The sequence below is a fragment of the Orycteropus afer genome, unplaced genomic scaffold (genome assembly GCF_000298275.1).
Source record: "Orycteropus afer afer isolate SDZICR_OR568_19922 unplaced genomic scaffold, OryAfe1.0 scaffold00005, whole genome shotgun sequence".
NCBI lineage: Eukaryota > Metazoa > Chordata > Mammalia > Tubulidentata > Orycteropodidae > Orycteropus > Orycteropus afer.
The window spans coordinates 22,007,794-22,029,177 of NW_006921592.1; the positions used below are offsets into that span (position 1 = coordinate 22,007,794).

Consider the following 21,384-nt stretch of genomic DNA (forward strand, 5'->3'; position numbering starts at 1 on the left):
TGCTTATTGGTTCAGTTGTAAGGATTTTTGTTTTCTTTATATTAAGGTGTAATCCATACTGCAAAGTGAAGTCTTTAATCTTCATCAGTAAGTGCTTCAAGTCATCCTCACTTTTAGCAAGCAAAGTTGTGTCATCTGCATATCGCAGGTTGTTAATGAGTCTTCCTCCAATCCTGACGCCACATTCTTCTTCATACAGTCCAGCTTCTTGGATTATTTGCTCAGCATACAGATTGAATTAAGGATGATGAAAGGATACAGCCCTGACACACTCCCTTCCTGATTTTAAACCATGCGGTATTCCCTTGTTCTGTTCAAACAACAGTTTCCTGGTCTATGTACAGGTTCCTCAGGACTATAATTAAATGTTCTGGAACTCCTATTTTTCTCGATGTTATCCAATTTGTTATGATCCAAACAATCGAATGCTTTTGCATTGTCAATAAAACACAAGTAAACATCTTTCTGGTATTCTTGGCTTTTAGCCAAAATGCATCTGACACCAGCAATGATATCCCCCATTCCAAGTCCTCTTCTGAATCTAGTTTGCATTTCTCAAAGTTCTCCATCAATATACTGCTGCAACCGTTTTTGAATTATCTTCAGTAAGATTTTACTTGTGTGTGACAGTAATGGTATTGTCTGATCATTTCCACATTCTGTGGGATCACCTTTCTTTGGAATGGGTACAAATATGGATCTCTTCCAGTCAGTTGGCCAGACAGTTGTCTTCCAAATCTCGTGGCATAGCTGAGTGAGTGCCCGCAGCATGGCATCTGTTTCTTAAAACATCTCAACAGGTAGTCTGTCAATTCTCAGAGCCTTGTTTTTTGCTAATTCCTTTAGTACAGCTTCGACTTCTTCCTTCAATACCATTGGTTCTTGATCATATGCTACCTCCTGAAATGGATGAACACTGACCAATTGTTTTTGGTACAGTGACTCTGTGTATTCCTTCCATCTTCTTTTGATGTTTCCTGTATAATTCAATATTTTACCCATAGAATCTTTCAATATTGCAACTCAAGGTTTCAATTTTTTCTTCAGTTCTTTCAGCTTGAGAAATGCCAAGAGTGTTCTTCCCTTTTACCTTTCCAACTCAATGTCTTTACACATTTCATTATAGTAATTGACTGTCTTCTATAGCTGTTCTTTGAAATCTTCTGTTCAGCTCTTTTATCCTGTCAATTCTTCCATTTGCTTTAGCTTCTCCCCATTGAAAAGCAAGTTTCAGACTCCCTTTTGATGTCAATTTTGGTCTTTTCTTCCTTTCCTGTCTCTTCAGTGACCTGCTTTCCTCATGGATGATGTTTCTGATGTCATCCCACAATTCCTCTGGTGTTCAGTCACTGGTATTCAATGCATCAAATCTATTCTTCAGATGGTCTCTAAATTCAGAAGGGATGCAATCAAGGTCATAGTCTGGCTCTTGTGGACTTCTTTTGTCTTCAGTTTCAACTTGTACTTGCATATGAGCAGCTGATGATCTGTTCCACAATCAGCTCCTGGCCTGGTTTTGGCTGAAGATACTGAGCTTCTCCACTGCCTCTTGCCACAGATGTAGTCAATCTGATTGCTGTGTACTCCATCTGAAGTCCACATGTACAGCCACCATTTGTGTTGTTGAAAAAGGGTATTTGCAATGAATAAGTCATTGATCTTGCAAAATTCTATCATGCAATCTCCACATTATTTCTATCACCAAGGCCATATTTTCTGACTACTGGTGATTCTTCTTTATTTCCAACTTTTGCATCCCAGTCACCAGTGATAATCAACACATCTTGATTGCATGTTCGGTCAATTTCAGACTGCAAATGTTGGTAAAAATTTTCAATTTCCTCATCTTTGGCTTTGGTGCTTGGTGTGTAAATTTGAATAGTAGTAATATTAACTGGTCTTCTTTGTAGATGTATGGATATTCTCTTATCACTGACAGCATTGTACTTCAGGATAGATCTTGAAACACTCTTTGTGATGATGAAGGCTATGCCATTCCTCTTCAATTTGTCATTCCCGGCATCGTAGATCATATGATTGTCTGATTCAAATTGGCCGAAACCAGTCCATTTGAGCTCACTAATCCCTAGGATATCAATCTTTATGTATTCCATTTCATTTTTGACAACTTCCAATTTTCCTAGATTCATACTTTGTACATTCCATGTTCCAATTATTAATGGATGTGTGCAGCTATTTCTTCTCATCTTGAGATGTGCCCCATCAGCAAACGGAGGTCCCAAAAGCTTTACTGTATCCACACCAAGGTCGGCTCTACTCTGAGGGGGCAGCTCCTCCTCCAGTAATATTTTGAGTGCCTTCCGACCTGAGGGGCTCATCTTCCGGCACTATATCAGACAATGTTTCAGGGCTATTCATAAATTTTTCAGTAATATATTACACAGTGTTTCACTGACATTCATAAGGTTTTCACTGGCCAGTTCTTTGAGACATGGATGCCCTCTTCCTTCTTCCTAGTGTGTCTTAGTCTGGAAGCTCCATTGAACTCTGCATACTATGGGTAACCCTGCTGGCATTTGAAACACCATTGGCATAGCCTCCAGCCTCACAGCAACACACAAGCCACCACAGTACAACAAACTGTCAAGACAAGTTCATCTCCCTTAGCTGTTCCAAACCACTCCGCTCATTTCCTGGTCTCCCTCAGGTGTTCCAAACCCACCACCAGCTCACTTCCTTCCTGGTCTTCCTCAGCCGCTCCAAACCCGCCACAGCAACTTGCTTCCTTCCTGGTCTCCGTATAAACACTAGTTGGGAAATACTTCTTTTTACCTCATACATAACCTAACATTAAAGTCTTTTTCTTTAAGCAACTAGAAGTTAAGTGTATGGAAAAGAGAGGGATGAGGACTTTTGCAGCAAGGTCTAAATAAATCTTCGAGATTATGCAGTGCAAACCTGTTTTACAGTTTAAGATCCTCAGCAGTTTCCAGGACTTATCCAAGGACCCAACACAGGTCAGTAGCAGAGTGAGAACAGAAACTAGATCTCCCAAATGCTATCAGTTCCATCAACTTTATCATTATTTGCTGTGTAATCCAGGCTGAATAATTATATTCTAAAAACTTAGCATAAGAAATGTTAATAAAAGTCACTCTCCCTGTGAAACAATTTAGATGTAAAAATTTCTCTTTCTCCTCTTTTCTCTTCTCCCCTCTGGTTATTATACAGTGAAGTATTGAAGGGTTTGGGGGGAGGGTTCAATACACATGCTCCATTTTTAATATGGCACTTTCTCAGCTCTCACCTCCATCCTAGTTGAACACACCTGACAAAAAAAGGCTCTAACATATGATTTTGAAACACCATTTTTAAATATATAAGAGAGAAAAAACTATGCCAATTTAAAGTAAAAACCACAGAGAGAAAAATTTAAAAAGCTAGTCCAACCCCTCCAATTTCACAGATGAGTAATCTGTAGCTCTGAATGTTTAAATAATTGTCCAAATTCACTCAGAAAAGCAATAGTATTTTTCCTTCTTAGGAGTGAAAGCAATGATTATAGGACTAAGAGAAAAAAATTCCACTTATTAAAATCAGGTAAGATGCTGAATTTTCTGTTTATACCTGAAAATCATCAACAAGCTCAGGGAAAAGGTGTTCATACATTTTTAGCTCTTCTAGGGCTCGTCCTGGTTCTTGCTGGGGTTTTAGTTTGTTAATATCCGTTTCAATATCTTCATTCTGAAATAACACAAACAGCGTGTCACACTGAAGAAAAACATAAAAACTATAGAATACAATTTCAGATTTAAAATTTTCTAAATCATTAATTACATGTAATTTGAGTCAGGGAATAATCACTAAGTAAAAGTTTTATTTAGTTTTACTTTAAATTCAAATTTGCTTATTATTATTATTGGGTTGTTGTTAATGTTTTGGCCAGTTATTCTAATATAATACAATATTTGGGCTCAAGACAAAAAAACACCACAAGTTATGTATGTCTCTAAAATGTTTCAAATCACAATGGTATGTTACTATTATGCATGCTTTCAACACTGTTATGCTTTCAAAATGTGTATGTATAACTCATTCACAATATGAAGTTAGAAATAGAAATATATGGCTATACATGTGATGTTCTCTAACAAGAAAATCTGTAAGTGGTCAGCACCTTACAAGCTGTTAGAAACTTTAAGTCATCAGAAAGTTATTTAGAAAATTTCTAACTTTAGGAATTGATAATAAAAGAATATCTTAAGTAATACCTTAGTCTCTCAAAAAACAACACGAGGAATGTCATACACAACCCCTTAATCTCTAAAAGACGCAACATTAGGTGAGTGACTATCCTTTAAGGTGTAACACACTAAACATGACATCATTTGGCTGCTATTGTTCGAGACCAAGATTACAAAATTGTATGTAAGCAGCGGGTTTAAGCTCATTCCTTTGAGAGAAAAACAGAGGCCAGAGTCCATTCTCTATGGTCTGCCACACTCTGAAGAGAAGGCCCTGTTAGGAACTAACACTAAGACTCTGCCTACCACTGCCAATTTCAGACACTAGCCATGAGGGATTTCACCCAGTTCAAACCATGATTAAGCCTTTCTCCTGAGAACTCTCATAAAAGGTAGAAGTCTAAAGTTTAAATATTGGAACTCGAGCCATTGAAAAAACATTGCGGTTGTTAATTCTGATTCTCCAAGGTTTACAATGTATGTCTTGAGGTCTTATCTGTGTGCCATGTCACAACTACCTTACAATAAATTGAGTTTACATATGACAAATATGAATCTACTGATTTCTAAATTTCTAAAATTAGACATCATCCAAGACACCTTAGTACCAAGATGAAGATCAAGACTAAAGTATGTTCTCTCTAATCTCCGTAATTGCCATTATCTCTGCTCATATTAAAGGGTTTTTGTTGCTGTTAGGGGAACTCTGGTGTTGCAGTGGTTAAAGCATATGGCTACTAACCAAAAGGTTGCTGATTTAAACCCACTAGCTGCTCCATAGGAGAAAAATGAGACAGTCTTGCTTCCAAGATTTAAAGCCCTGGAAACATTATACGGCAGTTCTACTCTGTCCTATAGGGTTGCTATGAGTTGGAATTGACTCAATGGCATTAGGTTGGTTTTTGGTTCATTGTTGTTAGGCCCTGTCAAGTAGGTTCCTACTCATAGCAAACTCCTGAACAACAGAATGAAATACTGTCTAGTCTTGTGCCATCCTCAGAATCATGGCTATGTTTGAATCCACTGTTTTAGCCACTGTATCAATCCACGTCTATGAGGATCTTTTTAACTAACCCTCTGCTTTACCAAGCATGGTGTTTTCCAGGGACTGGTTCTGTTGATAACATGACCAAAGTACATGAGATGAAGTCTTGCCAATCTCACTTCTAAAGAGCATTCTGGCTATACTTTCTCCAAGACAGATTTGTTCATTCTTCTGGCAATCCATGATATATTCAGAGTTCTGTTGTTGTTGTTGTTATGTGCCGTCGAGTCAGCCCTGACTCATAGCGACCCCTCCTTGGGTTTCCGAGGCAGTATCACTACGGAAGTAGGATTGCCCAACCTTCCTTCCGAGGAGTGGCTGGTGGGTTTGAACCGCCAGCCGTCTGGTTAGCAGGCAAGTGTCTTAGCCACTATGCTACCAGAGCTCCCACCTTATTTGCATGGCCCCACCCAATAATCTGGTGGGAGTTACAAAGACCACGGCTAGAAAAACCACATGAAGTAATTCATTGCACCACAACATATTAGTTCTATATTCAATATTATTTTCTGAAAATACAGCCTTACATAATGTCTCTCTACGTTTTCTTTTTCTTTCTTTTTTTTTTTTTTTTTTTAAGACTCTACCTTCAAAACTGGCACAATGAGGAAAGAAAACTACAACACTTTGAGAATTCAGTGAGAGGGAATTCTGTGTTTTGGTCTGGAGAAAAATAAAGTCAAACAGCTACAGACAGCCTCATAGGAAATAAGTAACTTGCTACCATTCCTTAAAGTTCTTCTAAAATTATGGAGGAGGAGAAAATGTATTGCAGCTTATATAGAGAGAAGTCTTGGCCATCAGAAGACGAGTCTTTTAGAGACTTCATGTTTCTATTAATGCACCAAACTCAGAAAAATCAGAGGCAAAGAGAATGGAATCACTCTGGTATGAAAGAAAATTAAGTACACAGCCACAATAAAACACAAACACCTCATGGGGTCACCATGAGTTAGAATTAACTGGACAGCATATAACAACAAAAACAAAAAGCTATCTCTATTTACCCAATCTTTGTTTTATATCTGTAGAATATAATTTATCAAGCTGACTAATAATAGAAATGTACACCAACCTTAAAATTTTGATCAAGGTCATCTTCATTTTCCATTTCATTTTCAGCTTCTAAATCAATATCATCGTTGTCATCACTCTCATCTACTACGTCATCCACTGTGATACAAAATGAGCTATAAGTAGGCCAGACGTAAGAATTCTACACATGCACATCCAAAGGCAGAATGTTACATATAAAAATATTTTCTATCATCAAAAAAATAAAAAAAGTAAATGAGATTTCTTATGAAAAAATGCCTTTAAGTCTATCCCAGGTGTTGAAAAACCTGTAAGATATGTGAAAGTCCTTTGAAATTTGAAAAGCACTGCAAAAATCAATGGGATTTTACTAATATTCTCAGTTAAAAATTCATGTCAAAGGACTACTACTCAACCATGAAGAGAAACAAACCTCTGGTCCATGCTACAACATGGATGAAGCTTGAAAACATTATGCTCATTGAAGAAGGACAATCACAAAAGGACAGATATTATATCATTTATATGAAATAACAAGAATAGGCAAATGTATAGAGACTAAAGTTTATGAGTGGTTACCAAGGGTGAGAGGGAAGGGAAAAGGGGAAGCCACTGTTTAGGAAGCAGTGAGTTTTTGTTTATGATGATGGGAAATTAGGCAACAATTATGATGATGGTTGCACAAAATTATTAATGTAATTGACATCACTAAATTGTACACCCAAAAATGTTGAGTAACAAATAACATGTTATGTATATTTTTTAAATAAACATAAAATAATGCCATATTATGCATCAGCCAGAATGAAACATGTTTTCTATTCATAAATTTCAGCAACTCACCTCATCCCTTTACACTTCACCTCCCATGTATTTGTTTCAATGACTACCCTGTACCATGCACTACACTGCACACTAAGAATTTTCTAAAAGATTTGAATTTTAAAAAGATAGTCCCTGTCCTCAGGGAGCTAATGAGGTTTAATAGCAGAAAGGGATAAACAAGTAACTGTAATATGAAAGATAAATGCTAATAGAAGCATATATATCAAAATGTTAGGACTGTTGAACTTAAACCTGAGATAGACAAGAATCCCCTTTACTGGTCCTTGTTTTGGACTGATCTCCAAACTTTATTTCTCATCTAGCCAGGAAGTCTCCAGTTGAAATTACAGGTGCCTTCTAAGATGCTCTGGAGAGTAACAGGAAACATGTGGATACCATCTGAGATTTCACCTCTTAGGCATCTAAATGTAATATCCCTGCCTTCTTTACTGAGATGCCTTTAATGGCGGGAGGGGGAGAGAATGTACCACATCCTTTCATTTTCAATTTCTATCTAAGGAAATGAGCTTTGCAATACACTCATATACTAAAAGGTCCCAGTGACATGCCAACCTTGTAATAAAGACAAACATTTTCTTTCCAGATTACACGTTGTTAAACATGTACCATTTTTCTCTAACTTTCCAATCTTTATTCTTAATTCACTAACATTCCTTAATGAAATTTTCTATAATCCAGTTCTTCAAATTCTGTACCACCTTAACAATTCCTTCACTGTGCTAAAATGTTTGTTTCTCACCCAAACAAGACATGTTTTTTTAATCTCTTGGATACACTCTAGTCATCTGTAGATCATCCTCAGTTTTTACTGCCTGCATTATTTACCCAATCTTTTACTGTTAATGCTACTAACAAAAATGTTCAGTCTTTGTTTTTGTTTTTGTTTTTTTAATGTTACTAGAAAACCAGGGATGGATTAACTAATTACAAACTACTTGGGGCCAAAGGCTCATCTGTAATCACTTCACTTCACAGAACAGGTAATATTTAAGCAGTATTTTTTAAAAAGTGTAGCAGATCTGTAGATAATATGAGTGGGTAACTGTGCCTTTTAGGAAGAGGAAGTAATATTGTTAAGATAGGAAAGTGAGATGTAATCTTTGGAAAACAGCAAGAAGTATAACTAGGACACAAAGGATGCTTGGGTACAAGTGACCAATAAAAATGAGAAAACAAAGGGTACATCAAGGAGTGCCATGTAGTTTAGATTTTTAACCTACAGAAGATAAGCACTGAGGATTTTCAAGAGAGAAGTAGCTTAATTAGATGTGCATTTTCAAAAGACCCTCTGACAGGAATGAAGAAGGTCTCATATGGTTGAAAGGAAACCAATTAATAGGGGAAAAGACAATAGCTGCCTGGATCAATACAGCAGTAATGGAGATAAAGAAAGATTATACATTAGAGAAAAACTTGCAAAGTAGAATGTAAAAGATATGGAAAGAATGGATATGGGGAGACAGAGAAGAAGAGCAGAGGAGTACACTGAGGTTTCTCATGTAAGTGTTCTGGTTACCTAGTGCCGCTCTTACAAAAAAAATGCCACAAATGGGATGGCCTTAATGAACAGCAGTTTATTCTTACAATTTGGAGACTTTAAGTCCAAGTTCAAAGTGCCAGGCTCTAGGGACTGGGTGAAAGCCCCTCAACCTTGGGGTTTAGCTCTGCCTCCTGCTCCCGGCCCACTGGAGCTAGAGGCTTTTCTTCACTCAGACAGCTGCTGGCTGCTGAGATTGACAAGCCCAAAGTTGACAAGTAAAAAGGCACAGTCCCAATGTTACTAAACCGCAGAAGTTGACAGGTAAAAAGGCACAGTCCCGATGTTACTAAACCGCACAGCAGGCCATTAATTTAAGTCCACTGAAAGTCCCAAGGTCGGCAGAGCATGGCAGGCTGCTCAACAACATAGCTACATGCAGGGTACAAGTGTGCCATAAGCTGGAGACCATTCCCCAAGGCTTCTGCTTAAAATACAGGAAGCAGACCACATCCCTAAAGCAGCTACTCAGCTGCTCAAAGTAGATTCCACCATGGAGTTGATTACCAGTCTCATCATGGGGAATACTACATCCAGCTGCCCAGCCACTTAACCAGGCCCAGGCAAGTTGACACACAAACTGAACTACCTACCACAATAAGTACTTGAGTATTTTTAAACAAAACAGAAGATTTTTTTAACGTTTTTATTTCCATTTCCAGTGTAACTTACAACAAAGATAAACTGTTCCTCTAGCATCTGTTCTACTCTCCTTCCATTTATAAACAGAATCCCTGAGGTTTTGCTAGAGGTCACAGTTTCCAGCCTTCATTGCAGCTGTGATAGCTGTATGACCAATTGTTGGCCACTGGATCGTAAGGCAAAGTCATACATGCAAATTCTGAGTTGCTATCTTTAGAAAGAAAAGCATCCTCTCCAATTCCTTTCATTCCCATTTCCCACATGCATGAGGGAACCAACACAGAATAAGATGAAAAACAAAATAAAAAGAGTCTGTTTCCTTGATAGTCTAGTACAGCTCAGGATCACCTGATGGTGAGGAAAAGACTTCTATCTTGAGGCAGTATAGCAACATGGGCTGTAGAGACAGAATACATGGGTTCAAACTCCACTTACTAGATATTTAAGCAAGTTATATAAGTTCCCAGGGGATCCCTGATGGTACACAGACAGTGGTTAAGTGTACCACTAACCCAAAGTGTACTGCTAAGTGTACTGCTAACCCAAAGGTTGATGGTTCAAATCCACCAGCCACTCTGTGGGAAAAATATGTGGCAATCTGCTTCTGTAAAAATGTACAGCTTGGAAACACTATGGTGCAGTTCTGCTCTGTTCTATAGGGTCATTCTGAGTTAGGACCGACTTGACAGCAAAGGATATGTAAGTTCTCTGTGTCTCAGTTTCCTCATTTATAAAATTAAGATACCTACTTCATTACGCTTGTGTGTATTAAATGAATTAATATATGTAAAATGCCAAGCAAAGAGTACGTGCTATAAAAATGTTTGTAATTACAGTTTTTGAGTCACTGTGCTACTGGGTTTCTTTACAACAGCAGTTTGATCTATCCTAACTAATACAGTTACTAAACTGCTTTATATTCTGTTTGCAAACAGACAGTATGTACAGTAAAAATTAAATGTTCATATTGTACATGATAACCTAAGTTGTCAATAATTGTCCTAACAGCAATTAGTCGTGAATAAACAAGGGGAAAACTGGAATTTAGAGAGAGAGGGAAAAATAAGAAAGGGATTGAATTCAGAAGATTCTATGCAAGCACTTAAGAGACTGCCTGGTTAGGCAGTCATCAATCTGATACAGCTCAGTATCAAAGAGAAAGTATATTTAGAATTTTTAATCAAATCTTTTAAATGTTTTTCTTTACAATGGTTTTTCCTTTGGGTTTATATTCCAGATATGAAATGCCATACATATAAGCTTAGAGTACCTGAGACTTCAATAATCTATTGCTGTACCATTACCAATAATGAATATTATCATAGCTTACTCATCCTATTAAACCAGAGAATAAAAATCAATTCTTGTTATTAGCTTTCAAAATGTCATTGGTTCATTTATTTATCATTCATTATTATAAAAATATTGTAAAAAAATGTCTGCCAATATGAAATCAGTTAAATTATACTACATCTATATGATGCAACCATTAAAGGAATTAGTCAGTAGTATCTATATAGATATTAAAAGCATATTCCAATATTCCAAAGGGTTACTTACCCTTTATGCTTTTAAACTTTTTTTTTTTTTTTTTAACTGAAACATACAAATACGCACTGCCGTCAGTCAGATCTGACTCATAGCAACCACTCCTTGGGTTTCTGAGGCGGTATCACTATGCAAGTAGATTGCCCAATCTTCCTTCCGAGGAGTGAAAAGTATATTCCAAACGGTTCCTTACCCTTTATGCTTTGCAACTTTTTTTTTTTTTTTTTACTGAAACATACACATACGCACTGCCGTGGAGTAAGATCCAACTCACAGCGACCACTCCTTGGGTTTCCGAGGTGGTATCACTACAGAAGTAGACTGCCCAACCTTCCTTCCGAAGAGTGGCTGGCGAGTTTTAACCACCAGCCTTCTGGTTAGCAGTCAAATGCCTTAGGCACTATGCCACCAGAGCTCCTAAACATACACATAGGAAAACTAATACGTTTTATTTATCTTTTAATTAGTATTTTATTGAACTTTTCTTTTGTCTAAATCATGTGGTACATTTGATTCACTTAGATATTCTAATATTATCCATAGATACTGGTAAACATATCCCATTCTTTCAATAGTTAAGACTATTCCTTTTCCTGTTTTACTGATTTCAATAGTGCTTTCAAAACCATGTTAAATAATAATGATTGAGAGAAGCATTCTCTAACATTTCATTCTCTAACATTTATTTGTGATATTGGCTATTGATTTAGGTCAAATAATACTCAGTTTGTTCAGGAAATGCCACCACTCTGACCTACTTTCCTTAAGAGATTTTATTTAGAACTGATCACCATTTTTTATGAAATCTCTTTATGGTATTTACTGAGATAATCATTTGGTTTGCTTCTTTTGACTTACTAATGATATTTTTATTAACTAAGCTTTAATATTACACTGAACTTACTTCCTTAAAAATAATCTATACTTGGTCACAGTCTCCTACTCATGAAGACTACTGCTTAATTCAATATTAGTATTTTATTTAGGATTTTTACATTTATTTTTATGAGTAACTTTGCTCTACAGAACTCCTTTCAGTAATCTTACCAGGTTTTGTTTTCAGTGTCATGCTAGCTTCTAAACTTTCCTTTTTCTTCCCCCTATGCTTTAGAAAATAAAGCATAGGAAAATTGCTAGAAAGCTGATATAACTAATCCATAAAGTCATCAGCATTTGGTATCTTCACTGAAGATAACCTGAGCACATAATTTCAGGTTTTCTACCATTTAAGCCCATTTTAGTCATTTTTATTTTCCTAAAATATTTCACATTTCAATCATATTTCAAATGTATTTGCAGGAGCTATCTTTACCATCCATTTAGATCAGTTTAACCTTCTCTATTTAATTTGCCAAGAACTTACAGGTATACCAAAATCACCTATAAGCGTCATGCTTCTGTCAATTTCTTTTTGTTATTCAAATAAGTATAGCTTTATCTATCTTGTTTGGCACATGTGTTATCATCTGTTGTTGTTGTTGTTATGTGCTGTATTATCTAGCTTGCATAAAATTATCTTTGCTAGCTTGCTTTAGGGAGCTCTGGTGGCGTAGTGCCTATGGCATTTGACTGCTAACCACAAGACTGGCGGTTCAAACCCACCAGCCACTCCTCAGAAGGAAGAGTAGGCAATCTACTTCCATAGAAAAGAAACCTGTTTTAAACTGAAACCTGTTTTAAACTTTTCTGGTTCTGTGTTTATATTTAAGCAGCCCTGGTAACACAGTGGTTAATGCATTCAGCTGCTAAACAAAAGCCTGGCAGTTCAAACCCATCAGCCAATCTGCAGAAAAAAGATACGGCCATCTGATTCCCGAAAAATTTATAGCCTTCAAAACTCTATGGGGTAGTTCTATTCTGTTTAATGGGGCCACAATAAGAGTCAAAATCAACTCAACAACAGCATGTTTGGTTGTTTTTTGGGGGTTTTCTTTGTCTTCTTGGTACTTATATTTTATGTAATAGCAGTATTTCCTTTCCCACCACTTTTGGACTGGAAAAAACTGATAAAAATGATATATAGGGCCAGTCCTTAAGCTTTCCATCTCTCTGTTTTAAGAGTCTCTCATATTTATCAGCTAGTTGGATTTTGTTTATAACCCAATCTGAGAGTCTCTTTTAATACTGTATCCATTCGGACATCTTATTACTGAAACTGCTTTCAACGTTCCTACTTTGTATTTAAGGCTGTGAGGCTAGTCTCCATTTTTGTGCTTGCTATACTTTTGCTTTGCTTTGTACCTTCCCCTTGTTTTTGTACAGCAGTGACCGGCCAGAGTTCAGGAATTTTTCCCAAGGGAAAAAAAAAAAGAGGTATGTAATTTATCTAGAATTTCCAAGTGTTCATAGTGTCTGAAGCCTATCCATGGATTCCTAAAGTCCTAAGGATTTCTCTTCTAGATTTACTTGTACATTTGAAAACACATAGTTGGACCACTACTTCTATAAATATCATTTTAGAAATGCAAGAATAATGTAATATTGGGAAATCTATCAAAAAAAATTTAATTTATTTGAATAAAAGACTCAGTTTATTATAACTGTATTCAATGTTATCTTTTACCAAAAATTATATTTGTCAAAATATTACATAAATTATTTAGTATTAAATATTTAACCGGTTTTAATGTTTAATACAAAGACCAAAGAAGTAATGATGGCTTTGATTTATGACACTGGCAAAGAATACTGAATATACCATAGACTCCCAGAAGAACGAACAAATCTGTCTTGGAAGAAGTCCAGACAGAATGCTCCTTGGAAGTAAGGATGGCAAGACTTCACCTCATATACTTTGGACATATCAAGAGGGACCAGTCCCAGGGGAAGGGCATCATGCTTGGTTAAGTAGAGGGTCAGCAAAAAAGAGGATGACTCTCAACAAGATGGATGGTCATAGTGGCTCAACAATGGGCTCAGATACAGCAATGACTGTGGGGATGGCACAGGAGTGGACAGTGCTTTGTTCCACTGACACGGGTCACTATGAGTTGGGGCTAACTCAAAGACAACACACAACAAGTTCAGTACAATTATTCTTCATGTCTTCTGCATTCTTGACATCTATAATCCAAGACTTGACTGGCTACAGTAATAGTTCACATCCTTACTTTAGGAAGGATACCTGGGTAAACATTCTTATGTACCCTTACATACCTAAAAATATCTGTCACCTTCGCATATGAATAATAACTTTTAAGGGTTCAGAAATGTTGAGTGAGAACCACTTTCCTTAAAATCTCTGTAGATGATATTTTAATATCTTTTGGTATTTAATGTTCCAGATAATAAGCCTTGAGGCTAGCTCAAATCATTAAACAAGTATTAAGTGCATACTTATTATGTGCCATGCAATCTAATGGATGCTGAGGATAAAAATTAAGAACAAAAACAACACTCTTTTCCTTTTGGAGCTTATATGTTTTCTGAGGAAGGCAAAAAATGACAGAGATTATGATCAATGTTATGGAGGCTAATATGTGAGAATATAAATTATGGCGAGAAGAAGAAAGTATTTTCCACGTATTTATATAGTTACTATTAGAATCATCTTCACATCTTGCTTATAAAGGCTAGTTAAAAAAGAAAAAAATCCCACTTCCATCAAGTCGATTCCAACTCATAGTGACCCCCTTTTGGTTTCCAAGCCTATAAATCTTTACAGAAGTAGATTGCCTCATCTTCCTTCTGCAGAGTGGCTGGTGGGTTTGAACCGCCAATCTTCTGGCTAGCAGTCAAATGCCTTAGGCTCTGTGCCACCAAAGCTCCTTAAAGACTAGTTAGGTCAATGTAAATCTACATTGCTAGTTCAGTGGTCTCTCAGTCTGAGGAAAGGCAGAATAGGAGCCAACAGGAAAATGCCATCTCTGTTATCATCTTCCCCCAGGTTTAATGAATTCACTGAACTAAAGACCAGCTTTCTATAGCCATCTGATTACTCTTGATACCAAATAAAGAAATCACAGGATATATCCTACCTTCTGCCTGGTGTTACTACCTGACACATCATAGAGAAACCTTACCAGCTCTCTGCTGATTAGACCCACTACTTGGACATCCATAATCCCAGGCTAAAATGAAGAGAAAGACATTTCAGCTGTTCTTGTATTGTCCTCCAAATCAGGTGCTAGAAGCACGTCAACAGCAATCAGAGATATTGCATTTTCTGGAAGAGAGAGTTGACTCTCTTCTTTAATCTAGTCCTATCTCCGCATGTGTCACAAAATCATCTATGTGTTCTATGATGATGCCCCTCTTACCCAGTTTCAGAATTAGTACAGTTTTTCTCCTATTTTTGAAATCTGTTGGTAATTTCAAATGGAATGGGAAGAAAAAATTAAATTATTGCTCTCATTTAGTATCTTACTCATAATACTTGGTCTTTTAAACCACTTAAAGCTAATTTCTCCTAATTCATTTTTATATTTTCTGTCAATTAAACTTGTACTTTAATAATTAAATATTTTCATATATAAAGAACTTTAATTTTGTTTCTTAAAAAAAAGTGACCAACTGACAAGAAAATACTACAGAAATTCTACTAAGAGCCTATATTCTATTTTCCATTTTGTTAGACCAAACCAAGTAAATCTTACTTTTCCCCAATTTAAGAATTTTATACTTTTACTTCCTTTTCCTACACATCTACAGTATTATACAGAAAAATGACAAACAGCTTACCCCAGACAATTCCTATTTTCATTCAGATAAATCATATTCAAGTTGTTCCTAAGTATAAGCCATAACATTTTTGAGGATGAGGTTTTTTCAGCTTGAGAAACTAAAATTCCTTAGAAAGTTACAAACAAAAACCCAAATATAAACTCCTAAACATTTAATGTTCATATCCTTGTACTCTGAAGATTTATATAAATTATCAAAGTATGTTCCTACGTGATAATTAAATTTTTTCACAATTCACATTTATATATGTGTAATAGTGCTGAACAAAAAATGAGTCTGCTCTGTATACTTTCATCCAAAACACACACACACACAAAAATGGCATTTATCCAGGCACTAAACCACCAGTGTACCTATCCATAATTACTAGACTAAAAGTTATTATGCTTAAAGAAATATCAAGTAAAATGTGAAGGCTTCTCATGTTCATTAAAGCCTTCTTTCACTGAGGAGCTGAACACAAGGAAAAGCATTAACTGAGTTGTACAATTTTTAAGAGTCAAGCAAAGCCAGCAAAAACCACGCAGTCTTACCTTCAGGGGGCAAACTGTAGAGCTGGGCCACAGGTCCAGTTACAGGAATAACTGGCAACTGGAAATGGAACGAACTTTTAATTGTTGGGAGCGGCAGGCGATTTTTAGGGAAACACTTCCTCATTATGAGACTAGAGGTGTTGACAAGAGGATCAAGGGTCCTGACTGCCAAGCATTCCTATTTTCAAAGAAAAGAAAAATGAACCTCATGCTGAAAATTCAGTACTACTTTTCCTTAAATATTTTAACTAAGCAGAAATCAGTACTACAGTTGGTATCAAAACTCACTAAGACCACAAATGCTGGTGGTTCAAACCCACCAGCCACTCCTCGGAAGGAAGGCTGGGCAATCCTACTTCCGTAGTGATACTGCCTCGGAAACCCAAGGAGGGGTCGCTATGAGTCGGGTTTGACTCGACGGCACATAACAACAACAACAACAACAAGACCACGAATACCTACGAATGACCTAGGGGGGCATTTAGCAAACCTAGAGCACAAAAATAAAGAATACTTAAGGGAAGAAGAGGGGAAAAGGATTAAATAGGAAAAACGGTAAGAAATTAAGAATGGTATGAAAAATAAAAAGAAACAAAGATGATGTGTACTCACTGTATTATTTTATCAGTAATAACAAACATTAATCTATGGGTGGATACATAGGTAGACAGGCAAAATGATCGGGTATGGGTAGGTGAAAGGGGAACATACCCATGACTATATATAGTTTTGGCAGATAGTGCTTCTACATACATATTTGTGTGTTCTGTAAGAATGTCCATATACATAATAGAGCTAACAGAAGACAAAGTTATAACTTCTTAGTCACAGCCAAATAACTTGAGGTAGTTAGTTGCTGGACCCTATGGGTATGGAACCATGGTCACAAGGGGCATCAAGTTGGATTAGCATAACATACTACACAAAAACACTGTTCTACATTCTACTTTGATGAGCAGTAACTGAGGTCTTAAAAGCTTACGAGTGGCCATCTAAGATGCAACTATTGGTCTCTCCTCACAAAGAAGAATGAAGAAAACCAAAAACTCATAGTCCAAGGGACTAGTGGATCATGAACCTTAGCACACATGAAACTAAGACCAGAAGAACTAGATGGTGCCTGGCTACCATTGCCAATCACTCATAAAGGGATCAAAATTGGAGATTCTGGTAGCATGGGAGAAAAATATGGAACAAAACTCGAAATCATAAAAAAGACCATGCTTACTGGTCTGACAGACACTGGTGACACCCCTGAGACTATGGCCTCTAGTCAGCCTTCAGGCCTGAATTGAACTCACTCCTGTGGCTTAAATTTTCACCAAACAACAGACAGGCACAGAAGGTGAACAATTATACCAGGCAGGTATACTCCCTAAAATAATCAACCACGGAGATCAGAAGAGCAGCATGTGCACAGGGAAATGGCTCCGAGGGCAGGATGCATAGGAGAGAGGAGCACAAGGACAAGGTAAGCACAGGGAGGGAACTGGAAGAGAGCTCTTACACTGCCATCAGAGTCACGAAACAACACGTGTATGAACTGTTGAATGAAAAATCAATTTGCTCTGTACACTTTCACCCAAATCACACACACACACACACACAAAATGGTGTTTATTCAGCTGAGTCTTTCTTAGAACTGTATCAGTTATATCTCATAAACTGGCTGTTCAGTTCACAAGAGAACAAATTTGCTGTCCTGGAATCTAATCTTCACAAAGTCTAAGATAGTGGGTATGAAACTATTTCACATAACAATATTAATATTACTAATAATTGTCACTTAGAAGATACTTTAATATGATGTAAAATTTTCATTACATATTTTCATATCTGACTCTTCACAATAGAGAAGAAATTAAGGCTCAGAAATGGTAAGAGGTATAAACAAGGTAACCTCACAAGGATTTAAACCCAGAGTTTCAGGCTCCAAATACCATGCTCTCTTACATATATTAAATATTCAATCCTATCTAAACTAGGAATAATAAATAGAAGTACACAGATGATTGTCTTAGAAAAGAGAAAAATTAGGATAAACAGGAAACGTGTGCTCAGATATCTTAACTACTGTCATGAATAAAAAGATCACATTTGTCATATGTAATGTCAAGAGAATACAAGCAAAGAAAATGACTGTAATTCTCCAAAGATATCCTTCTAATAACTGTAGCATTCTGATGAAACAAAATGGTTGCACTGGAACATTGCTACTCTCCATACTGATAGTTTTCCACTGATGCTAGAAAGATCTTGAAGATACTGTCAAGACTGCTTATATTTAAGATGGCTGGCAGAACTAGAACCTTCACCTCCAGGTTTCACTTTTGTACCTTCTCTATCTATCAGGCAGGAAGATATGAAGAACATTTACAGACAACAGAAATGCCTCACCAGCAGTAAAAGATCCACAAATTCCATCTGAGGAACACCCAAAAATTGAGTACAACCAACTGCACAATCTAGAAGGCATGGCTACGTGGAATCCTTTCCTGCTCAGTGGATGGATTTAGACATCTTCCTTTTGGGGGAGGGGGTGGTGGAGACATAGAGGGGCTGGAAATCTCAAATTGCAGAGATGAGAGATGTGCACTAACCAGTTTCTCCAACTCAGTCTGAAGTCACATACATGTAAGAAATGATTGTACCTTTCAGTTTCAAGACACGTTTAAATATACTTATAATACTTTTACTTTTCTAAGTATCTGTACACAAATTTGCCTTTCTTAAAAAAACAAAGCATATCATTAGTACATAATCACAATAATAGGAAGAAAGTAAAAACACTCACTTGAGAAGTGTTATACAGAATTTTCATTCCATTGGCATCAATAAAAGCTTTTCTTCCCAACTTGATGTTTGTAACACTTTTTAAACTCTGTAAAATTCCTTTCCGAATGAGCATGTTTCTATGCCGATTGTCATGGCGATGCCAGTCTACATAAATTGTTAAAAGCACTTGGACATATCCTCTGTCTACAGCTCTCCTGGCATTTGTTTCTTTAACAAAAGAAAATTAAGAAAGAATATTAAAAAGGTGATAATAGAATAAATCAAATTAAAATATTACCTCAACACTGTGATGAATTATTTCCTTTAAAAAAATAAACAGCATCCATATATTTAAATATTTTTTAATCTAATAAAAGACGTAAGTTCCACAGGGCAAATTACAGTATTTTCCAGAAATAGATCCATATGTTGTTCAGTAAATAAAAATCTCCTTAATAAAAATAAAGCTACACCTTTTTAAATGTTCATACTAACAAGTTTCATGTATTTTAAAACTTATAACTATGTTTATACCCAATGGAATACATAACCTTACTAGCTGTGAATATGATTTTGTTAAAAAGCTATTATCATCAGTGTAACTTCTATTACAAACTTTTTATCTCCACTGAAATATACTCCATTGGTCTGTATCTCTTATTACAAACTCTATGTGTTTCTACTGAAATTAATTACTCCAATTACTCTGTAATTGTATAAATAACCATGCCATAACAATACCAAGTTAAAAACACTTCATACAACTTTTTAGCAAATAAAGTGTAAGGAGCATTAAATGACTAGAAGATAGTGCTTTCCAGTCATTAATCTTCTAATGTAATGAATACTACATTAAAGACTTTTTGTCATTGGAGCACAATTAAGAGAAATAAATCCACAAATGTGACCTGATTTTATTATTTTTAAAGTATTAATATTTAGGATTATTAACCAAAAGGTTGCATTTTAATAGGATGGCAACAAAGGAATCATATCACGTGAGCATACTGAGTTACACAGCACATCGCAGGGCCAAGGAAAACGAGGGCAAGATAATGTAGAATACCAACCTATCAGAGAGGTTGTTTCATTACAAAGAAATAACCATCTCTTCCTAATCTCATAAAATGGCCCCAGAGTTCATGGCATGAACACTAAAACAGTGCACCAATAAGGCTCTGCTGCTTTTAGATGCCTGAATTAATTACTGCAGTTTCCAAATGTGCTGATACTAAAACCCAAACCCGTAGCCATCGAGCTCAGTAACGATCCCGTAGGACAGAGTAGAACTGCCCCACAGGGTTTCCAAGGCTATATAATATTCACAGAAACAGACTGTCACAGCTTGCTCCCATGAAGCAGCTGGTAGGTTTGATCCCCTGACCTATCAGTTCTCAGTCGAGCGCTTTAATCACTGCACAACCTGGACTTCTAAATGAGCTCATACATACTTAAAACATCATGTAATGATACTTGGATAATCAAACTAACTCCCTCTCTCAGAAATTATGGTTTCACATTCGAGAGCTAAAAGACACCTGCTAGGTTAACCTAGCTTTAAAACTCCTAAAGGAGCTCTGGTGGCGTAGTGCCTAAGGCATTTCACTGCTAACCAGAAGGTTGGTGGTTCAAACCCACCAACCACTCCGTGAAAGGAAGACTGGGCAATCTACTTCTGTAAACATTTACTGCCTCAGAAACCCAAAAGGGATCACTATGAGTTGGAATAGACTCGATGGCACTGAGTTGTTTTTTTATTTTTACAATAGCTAGATTTGCTAAGGCTATGTCTAACAAAAGTCTCACGTATTTTAAATGAGTATATATAGTTTGTTTACAGATTTGTACAACAACAGAGTTGTACAACAACTCTCTTCTATATTCCGATTATCAGAATATAGCCTTTATAATATTATTATAGCCTTTAGCTTACTAGCTATGAATACAATTTTGTTAAAAATCATTAATACCATTATAACTCCTATTACAAACTTTGTGTGTTTCTACTGGTATTTCTAACAGCATAAATGGTATTTATGAGCAATATTAAAATTCTTCATGAAAGAAGAAATAAGAAACTTTCTCATAATTCAAAAACAGGTAGGAAGTAACCCTTAAAGGAGATTAATAGAACCATCTACAATCTGAAACCGAGCACAATTAAAACAAACTAGTAAAAGAATTTTTATTCATGTGTCCAGAGCACCAAACTCACAATTAACATACATTTCTTGTTCTCTCTCTAATAAAAAGACAGCTTAGGTTCACTTTTGAGTTACCACTTCTGGTCTGTATGCAAGCAATGGCAAATGAACTATCTTTCTGGACTGTGTAGGTATAAGTTTTCTTTGCTCTATACTCTCCCCCTGTATTTAATATAGTACTATAATTTACCCTTTTAAAGTAAATTATTGCTGACTCACTCTCGAAAAAAAGTCAATTACAAAAATCAGTGAATGCTCCAAAATGCCATGTTAATTTAAAAATATGCAGTGTGCTACTAAATGTTACTTTGCATTTTTAAATTTCCATCCT

General features: G+C 36.3%; 1 protein-coding gene across 1 annotated transcript in view; it reads right to left on the bottom strand.

The window, feature by feature from the left end:
- The window catches only part of AGTPBP1 (ATP/GTP binding carboxypeptidase 1), a 220,846-nt gene that overhangs the window by 114,152 nt on the left and 85,310 nt on the right, over window positions 1-21,384 (bottom strand). The window contains 4 exon segments of the mRNA XM_042780650.1: window positions 3,589-3,705; window positions 6,326-6,423; window positions 16,075-16,252; window positions 18,869-19,077. Coding sequence (XP_042636584.1) covers window positions 3,589-3,705; window positions 6,326-6,423; window positions 16,075-16,252; window positions 18,869-19,077 — 602 coding nt within the window.